Source organism: Saccoglossus kowalevskii, chromosome 4 (genome assembly GCF_978046115.1).
Source record: "Saccoglossus kowalevskii chromosome 4, keSacKowa6.1, whole genome shotgun sequence".
Classification (NCBI taxonomy): domain Eukaryota; kingdom Metazoa; phylum Hemichordata; class Enteropneusta; family Harrimaniidae; genus Saccoglossus; species Saccoglossus kowalevskii.
This window is the reverse complement of record NC_140644.1, coordinates 38,071,695-38,081,486: the sequence shown is the minus strand read 5'-3', so window position 1 is coordinate 38,081,486 and position 9,792 is coordinate 38,071,695. Positions and strand designations below refer to the sequence as shown.

Sequence of the window (9,792 nt, the reverse complement as noted above, 5' to 3'; positions counted from 1 at the left end):
GTTTACTACCAACTCTTTCTACCGTGTCCTCACTTGGTGACGTTTCTCAATTTATTAACTTGCTACGCTACAAATTTCGTCTAATTTGCCGCTTTTATCGGTTTTGCGCAACCAATTATCACTTATTATCCGATCACGGGGTCTTTTACAACCGAAAAAAACTACCACATTTTTATCACTTTCTTTTCTCGCTCGCTTATTTAAACGCCAATCGCTGGCCCAAACACTGATCACTGGTGATCGAGCGGTTGAATTTGTTGTTTTAATGGTAAAGTTTAAGGATACAACGAGTAATAGAGTATTAACTACTATAAAATTCTAAACGACACTACACGAACGAGCGACAATCTATGATACTTTGTATCTATTACTTAACATGATGAAGGAGTGGAACTGCGTTCCGTTTTAATATACGACTGGTCTCTCCTTTCAGCAGTGAGTTTTGAGACAGTTACTAGATAAAGACAACGCTAACTTCCTAGGGCAGGGAAACGAAGAAAATATTCATGTAAATAAAGCGGAAATTATCTGGTCGATGTCAACGAGCGGTTACAAAAGTGAGCGAAAAAAAACGATTAAAAAGCGGAAGCAAGTGACAGGTTGGGTGAAATTAATACAGTACACTCTGTCAGTAAGAACAGATTATTTTACGACCAGACACGTTCTATCATTCTGAAGTATGCCAAAGACAGAAAAACAATTTTTCAATAAGCCAAAATAAACAAAAACAAATTTACGAAACAAACAGACCTTGTTTGCAATTTTTATTTACACCGCGGCCTCTCTTAAAGTGGAACCGCTCAATCCCTGGGATTGCACCAAGTGCTCATGGGTAATTTACTCCGCCTCTGTCCACTGAGTAAATGAATGCTTATCTTTCCCCTGTACCGCTAATCCCACAAAGCAACAACATATATAAAGATCCCAAGAATGGATTACAATTTGCTTGTTTAAATAAAAAAGAGCAATTGAATTTCAAACAAATACGGAGCAGTCTTCATGTGCCATGATTTGAAACATCGCGCGCTCGGTAATTCATACATCGTCGGAAAATTATGACGCGGAAAAAATTTAAGTTGATGATGGCCAACAAGAAAAGGCAGCAGTCCACCGGATACACACGACCAGATTGTTGCTAAACGGTCGCGAAGAAAATCCGCCGACTCAAGTTTACTTGTCTGTTTCCGTTGCGTCGGTCTATTGACGATACTGATCTCGTATACAGTTAACCTGAGAACGAAACTTCCTATGCACATTCCGTATACATACTACTCCCCAGACTGCTGATATAACAAATGTGAAAACACGAAGTCAAGGTCTTCGATTTTCATATTTCCGTCACAAATCGGTAAACAGAACGTGTATTTACTATTGCCCTCAATTTTTCATATAATATTTACTAATTGGTAGAGGCGACAATGAAAAAGTGTACTGTATATTATAAGTACAGGTTATTACACGGAAATTACCGTGATCATAAAATATCAAAATCATTAGTAAAGAAAAGTCGCCGCGACATCACGGGCTTATCTTGTAACCTGTTTACAACACTCGTGTGGAAAATCAAAATGTACAGCCTTGTCTTCCGTGAAGCCTAGCCTGTGTACGTGGTACCGGCTTGTATCTCGTGTGAGATTTGAGTTCTTGTCATCTGGTGGGTGAACGTCGGGTTGACTTTACAGTCAAAATCAAATGAGCGGTGAGGGGGAGACGAGCGTTATGTCAAAACAATTTTATCGAAGACACAATTGTAACGACCAATCTTCAGCGTTGTATTTATTATAAAATCGACGTTGTTTCAACCCTGCTTTTATTACAACCAACAGGCAAAGCTGCCTGGGTGACGGTCAAAGTCCGTGCAACAACAACGCCGCTGTCAGACGTGGATTGTATAAAAACAACTGGACAATGTTTTGATAGACGCAATGCATGGAAAGATGGGTGATACCTCCAGCGTAAACAAAACCCGATACGTGTTGAAGTCGTCGTTGTAACAAGACGAGAAGTAATGCTGGACTGTGTCTTTAGACTGGTTCGGTCAATGTACCTCAATCCACCTAGTTTACAGTATATAAGGCATTTGTGGGAGTAAGCCTACAATGCAAATGCGTATGTGTCTCTGACACCAGCAACAATCGGCCCTTTTCAGGCCAAAATGAGAATCCAAAAATAGAATATAAATACACACACACTCGATTTAATTTTCTTGACATATATCTGGTATATACAAAAAGCGGTATCAAAAGAAAAAAAAGTGTCTTGAACTGACACCAGCAACAAACGGCCCTTTTCAGGGCCAAAATAAGAATCTAAAAATAGAATTATAAATACACACATACACATACACATTACATTTTCTGGACATATATGCGACGCATGAACGAAAACGATCTATTGTAAAAGATGTGAATTGGAATTGCCTGTGACGTGTCGTCTGGGCGCCGTTTCGTCCTACAGTCAAATACAGAAACACACATTGATTTATTTTCTTATGCCAAGACCTGGTTGTTCATGCATTTCAAGCATGGCGTATTTACTTCTTCTACTCTGTGGTGTGTGCTTTGGAAACATCTGATTTCGCGGTTTTGAGCTGTCGAAGTATTTCGCGAAAAATAAAACAAAAGGTAACACCATACGAAGCAGTCAGACCAATGTCTTGTTGATATCCGAAACTTGGAACCTCTAACAGAACGGTTATTTCCTGCACGCCTACCAGTATTACACAACTACCATTTGCAGCTCATTGCAGTCTGACACTTATTCACTGTACCCCTTCTTTTTCCAGACTGTCTAGAAATGTATACAAAAAGTTTCATCCATTAGAAAACATAAGTATTTGACATACGATCAAAGGAAAATGTCCATATAGTAGTAATCGTTCCGTCGTTCCTAAAAGAAGTTTTAAAAAAACGAACACTGCATTGCTTAGTGGCAAATAATCATGGTAGCGCAATCCGATCATGCTGCATTTCACAATTATTATTATTATTACTTGGTAGTGATTATTAATAAAGTACAAAAGATAAATTCGCTGAATTGTTCTGAAATGCAAGTAAATTTCAATTTAGTTTCATAGTAAGCGAACGAATCCGGTCGGATGCAAATGCTCGACACCTGATAGGTCAAATCGCTAATCAGCCAATCAAAATACTCTGTGCTACGTGTTCAAATTACCAACACGGAGAAGATTTGCCGATGTTCCAGCACGATCTTTTACTTCTGGTTTTAATGGGAAGACGGCACGTATTTTTTAAATCGAAAGAATAGTAGTTTTCGATGATAAACTGACCATTTAAAGACTAATTTAACATGTTTACGGTAATAACAGCTCATTGTCGAAGCGAAGCTTTACCCATTCACGCTAACCACAATAAATATCGTACTCTTGAAAAGGTGTCAATGACTACGGTAAAATTAGTAAGATTGTGGGTCAGGAGTGAGTGTTGTTTTGACTTCGGTATAGTGTTTTACATTCCAACAGGACATTTTTGCGTGGTTTTAATTTCGCGCTTTTGGACTCACCGCGAAATTAAAACCACGCGAATGTTTTCTACTTCAACAGTTATTGCAATGGATATGTGATAGGTATATTTGATGGTTAAAACCTTTCACTTAGGTAACCGGGATTCGGTCGTTTCCACGCTAGGCTGACAAAAGACACACACAAGCTTCGTTCATGTTCCCAAAACGATTCTCTGCCAAGTCCCCGGTTTTTCACCCGAGACAGCATTAAATCACTCTTTATTTCTTGTCACTCCTTAACCAATTACAATCAGTATAAGAGACTCCAAGGCCTTGCCTTCCAACAAACAACCAATCACATGAAAGTTTTACACATCATAATCAATTAATTACTCGTCAAGCTGTCTAGAGAAAACATTTCTATACATTGTCAACACTAACTAATATTGATGGGGTAATAATCTCGCACTAACATTCCACCAAGATACTACCTTTTTTAAACTCGCAAACAACATTGGTTTAGAATTACAGCTACTGTCTTGTATCTTAAAAACTGCAGAGTCATAAGATGTTTTTGGTTGATTTCGACCAGCTCGCCATCTGGTCTTGTCATTAACCTTTATCAGTATATGTCATGACAATCACTGTCAAACTGACTGAAATATAAATCATGATACAACCCCCTGTTTTACATTCTGCATGTTCTCCGAACATACCGTTCCAATACCAAGGATGTCATCACATTTATATTTCACACGTCAAATACATCAACAATTGTTAAGCAAGTAAAATACACTCTAATATAACAAAATACATAGTTTCAAATGAGTAAATACAATGATTACATATGGTAATTATAATTTCAAATAAAAAGCTATAAATTTAAACACTACTGTTATGATTCTAAAATACAATAGTTATATATATTTAAATAAAAAGATTATGAGGTTAAATACATTGGTTATATTTTCGAATATCCTACTCTATCAAGGAGAGGTGCCAGCACTTCACTTGCTATCCCAATTATTCAGTATTGGGTTCCCTATCTACTGCATACTAATAATATCCCTGGGAATCTCGGTATATACTTCAGATAGACCTACCAATAATCTATAATGATTCCCTACCCCTTCCACAGCCATGCACTTACTATCTTTCCACTTTGGTATCTTAACGGCTTTGGGCAAAGGAATTACACGTTCTACACCATGAAATTTGTATTTTAAATCACCCCATTCGATATTCAACACGGACGAAATTATACCACGTTCAACTGTTAAATTCTCGATCACGGGTCGCTTTGCAAAGGCCAAATGGCTCGGAGACACGTACAGGGTCATAACATTTACCAAGACATACAGCTTGTCATTGGATATCTCTAAAATTAACTTAGTACGGGGCAATTTAGGTGCACGATACATTATAGAGCGATTACGATAACACTTGCACAATCGAATAACCGCCAATATTAATAAGAATCCTGAACACATTAAAATCAGAATTAACGTTTCATTTCGAAGTTGGATCATGGAACTCTTCAAATCTCGCAAGGGGTGGTCCGTAATTAACTCGTCTACTGGCAAATATAACGTTTTAGCCCGGGCCCTGGGAAGGGTTGCAATCAATATGCTCAAAGTTCTCACCTTACAAACTGTATATACTGACAAAATCAGTGACCCTGTGCTTATAATAGCCAGAATGGTTTCAATTATAGTAATAGTTTTGACTTCCAAAAACGGTAAGGCAGGGGTTTCATCCGTAATGTCGCTAAATAATTTGTCTACTTTTGAATAATAAATTGGTTTATTTTTTCTTAATAAATCTGCCGTTCTGTTTAAATCTACCACCAAACGTGCATCAGAACGTACAATTTCCTCGAAATTCCCTCTGTTAATGGTGATGTTAGGGAGTTGTACTCGCCACGGGTTTTCATACATCGATTCCCCCGTAATTTCTGTCAAATCATCTGGGTCATAAAAGGGTATTAAGAATGGCAAATTTACCGGATGCAGAAACGTGGGGGCCTCGTCTTCTGTGCAACTGGTTAACAATGGCGATACATAGAGATTGTCGGATTTTATAGCGCATCCACAGGGCAATTTAATTATACACATTGTACAACCTTCAATAGGCTCAGGGCTTTTATCCCCGCATGCTATTAACCATTTAGTATCATTGCTATTTACCAAAATATTCCCCTGTCCGATTTCGAGAATCTTAGGGTCGTATACTGGGTTGAGTATTAAATCTATTTTACATGTGTTACGAATTTCCTCTTTATTATCATAGAACAAGGCCTTCGTACACGACGACTTACGCATATTTATCATGGTAATCACAGAGGGACAATCTTTTACTGTCAGACCAGTACAAGACGAAATTTGGTCTGCACTCATTTCAACGTAGTAAGTTTCATCTTCATTAACCCCAAAATACTCTGCAACTGACGTTACCTTCGTGCGCCCGTTCTTTGCTGTATTATTGTCGAAATGCTGAGGTTTATCACCTAAATCATAAGGGAGGGGCATAGGCATGACTATCACTTTATACACTTCGAATATGTCGTTTTTTATAGTAATGGGAATTCCAACCTTTATGTACACATTATTGTCTGTACGCCGAAATGTCACTCTCGCATTATGGTAATAATAATTCAAATTCGTGTATGCTATATCAAAATTAGGATATTTCTTTCGTAGTTTCTTTCGCACTGCCCTTAAAGCATCCCCTAACACTCTCGGTCCTACCAACTGCAAAGGTAACCTTTCTTGTAATAACACGTCAATCGAACTCACCCTACGTTGTGTCTCCCTTTCAAGTAACTGTAACGCTTGTAGGCGTTGGATAGCATATCGAAACATTAAATGTGTGGATCGCCGTTCATAATTTAATTCTTTTTCTAACGCCTCTTGATTTAGTTCCATTCTGTTCAAGCGCTTTCTCCATTGCGATAAATCAGATACGATCGAATAAATGGCCTCATGATTTTCCTTAATCCCATTCAGAGCATTCCCTATTCTTTTATTCGTTGTGAAAACATATGAGTTTAAATCATCTTCGTACGCAACAATTTGATCTGTCATAACCTCGGTGGAACTTTCCAATGCCGCTACATGCCGTCTCAAAATATTTACGTCGTTCGACGTGGCCGTTCCGAATAAAGATTTCGATACCTTCCCTACAAAGTCTAATAATCCCCTCTTCTGCCGTTCATTTCCCAACTTCCTTTTCTCTATCTTTGGAAATAACACTCGAATCGCTCGTTCATCTCTCGAAATATGATACATATAGAACTTATTCTGTTGTTCGACTAACTTCAAAGTTTCCCCGTATTCCTCACAAAACTTCGGAATGAGGTGAACTGTTTCGTTCGAACATAATGACTCATTCACACTCATCATAGGAATATCTAAATAAGGTATTGCGAACGTATGATGCCAGTACGTTAGGCTGTTATCGATGTTTGCTACCCGTTCAAACAATACTCCATAATTGGGGCGCAGAACATAATCTCTCATCTGCACAGACGGTTTCCATCGTACGACCAGTAATACACTAATAAATATCAACGCTATTCTCATCTTGACATCAATTTCTCGGGAGACGCACTATAAATTAGTAATGAAATGAAAAGAAAGGGGTATGACACATGATAAATGAAAAATTCGTGGCCAATTCTCAATTTGCGTGGTCGAATGGTAGAATTAAGTACCCACCTAAAGCGTTTCCTATGTTCTCATCAAATTGTCCATGGCGTCACCACCCGGCGTCTTCATGAAAGTGTGACCCCCAACACCAAACCCGTACGTAGCTATAGTGCGGACATAACACTTCCATGTAATTTAAACTTAGGCTTTATCATGGATTCTTTCCACGCTCCTTGAGAAATGGTCTCGTGTGAATGAATTCGTTAAGTATTGTCGTTAGTAATGAATGATGTGCGTCCCAGGGCCTAAATAACACTCGTCTTGTCACACACTAATCTCTTTTTAATATACTTCTAAACCGTTAATCAACTTTTCCCGCCTTCTTTTATTCGCTCTTGTCGATCCCATAAGGGGTATCGGATGGTCTTCTAAAAATAATCTCGCCTGTTCGTTTAAATTCTCATAACATTCCCAAGAATTTTGATCTTTTGGGTACCCCACCCATTTAATAAGATACTCTTTTCTACCGTTCCTCAGCCTACCCTTAATAATCTTTTCGATACCAAAATATCCGCTATTCTTACTATTCATCTCTGTGTCTCTGGGCATACATACAATCCAATACCACAAAAAAACGGTAAAAAAAAAGATAGAAAAGTAAGCAATACATTACATTACTGAGCAATAGGGTTAGGGTTCTGGAAAAGAGTTCAACGTCCTTATTGAGTTACACAGTGTCAGTTACAGTGTCCAGCGAGCAGTTCTCTAAGCAATACACAGATAGCTAAAGTTCTAATTCAAAGTCTATATAGCGTCTTCTTCTCTTGTCGTCGCGTTAGTCCGGGTCGTTATTTGTCATCTTCTTGTCTTTAATGTCGCTCAATTCTTAATTATACAGTCCTATCCGGTACTGGTCCTTCCGAAGGGGTTCTGAAATCTTCATCTCTTCAGCGTTGTACATCGGTGCCATACTGGTAACGGTGTTAGTCGTCGAGCGCGGTTTCTGAGTCGTCTCTGCCATGGAGCTGTTAGTTCGGTTCACAAGAAAGACACCTCTTCGTCATTTCACTTTTCTTCACAGGATGATTTTTGTGTTGAACACAATGCCCGGGTTCTCCACCACGTGTGATAGGTATATTTGATGGTTAAAACCTTTCACTTAGGTAACCGGGATTCGGTCGTTTCCACGCTAGGCTGACAAAAGACACACACAAGCTTCGTTCATGTTCCCAAAACGATTCTCTGCCAAGTCCCCGGTTTTTCACCCGAGACAGCATTAAATCACTCTTTATTTCTTGTCACTCCTTAACCAATTACAATCAGTATAAGAGACTCCAAGGCCTTGCCTTCCAACAAACAACCAATCACATGAAAGTTTTACACATCATAATCAATTAATTACTCGTCAAGCTGTCTAGAGAAAACATTTCTATACATTGTCAACACTAACTAATATTGATGGGGTAATAATCTCGCACTAACATTCCACCAAGATACTACCTTTTTTAAACTCGCAAAAAACATTGGTTTAGAATTACAGCTACTGTCTTGTATCTTAAAAACTGCAGAGTCATAAGATGTTTTTGGTTGATTTCGACCAGCTCGCCATCTGGTCTTGTCATTAACCTTTATCAGTATATGTCATGACAATCACTGTCAAACTGACTGAAATATAAATCATGATAATCCGAAAGCCCGTAACCTAATGTTATTGACATTGTTTACTGTCTTACATCGTCATGTCCCAGTGTTACCGATGGTTAGCCAATGGTTTGAAGGACTGTGGTTAGACATAATGCTGTTTGTAAACCAACAAGCTTTGTAGATTAAATAAACACCTAGGTGATTTACATTTTCGTTTACTCAAACTGTGATTGACAGACATTTTGCATACATTAGCCACCATTTTAAACTCGTGATTTTCACTGGTCGCGGCACGTTTCTATCAGGGGGAAATTCTCTCTTTCTCTCGGGTTCTCCACACTTGTCAGGGGGGGGAACTCGTCTCGTCTCTATATCTCGTCCCCTTGAGGTACGGGATCGGGAAAGTCACTTATACTTTACAGTCAAATAAGACACACACAACGAAATACGTTTCAGCTCTCGTCTTAGTCGGTCAATCGAGCACTCTATAAGACACAGCGCCCTGGGGAAAAAATCCCAAGACTCTCGCAAGGCTGACCCAAGACTAGCCCAAGACTGTACTGCCTCAAGGCTCGCCCCTGGACTCTCTCGGACTGCGTCTGTCGTGGAGTATTCGCCAAGACCAACTCAAACTCTCTTTATTCATTTTCAAAACTCTGACCAATTACAATGCAGTAAAAAGACTCTAGGGCGTAACCTTCAATCATAAAGCCAATCACACTAAGTACTGAATACGTCATATATTTTGATTAATCGTTCACTACATTAATAACTATGAATATAAACTGTCAGAATGGCGACGATTATCTCGTAATTAGTTCCAAATCACTGAGCCAAGTTCCGTCCAAAACTTCAAATAGACCTGAACGATGACAGACATAACACAGCAATTCGCTAATAATCAGTTAATTAAGTCGACCAACAGATACGCGAAAACAAATTCATGACATTTCGACCGAAAATAACAACATTTATACGTCAAAAGCCCAACAAGGTGATTGTAATCGCTAGCGTACATATGCATGCCCCCGTGGATATG

General features: G+C 38.8%; 1 protein-coding gene across 1 annotated transcript; it reads right to left on the bottom strand.

The window, feature by feature from the left end:
- Positions 1-3,717: 3,717 nt before the first annotated feature.
- On the bottom strand, positions 3,718-7,237 carry LOC146747386 (uncharacterized). The gene is made up of 2 exons (XM_085498094.1): positions 7,179-7,237; positions 3,718-7,070 (listed from the first exon to the last, which is right to left on the bottom strand). Exon 2 carries the CDS (start codon positions 7,041-7,043, stop codon positions 4,509-4,511), a length of 2,535 nt encoding a protein of 844 aa, XP_085354220.1. The 5' UTR covers positions 7,044-7,070; positions 7,179-7,237; the 3' UTR covers positions 3,718-4,508.
- Between the last annotated feature and the right edge of the window lie 2,555 nt (positions 7,238-9,792).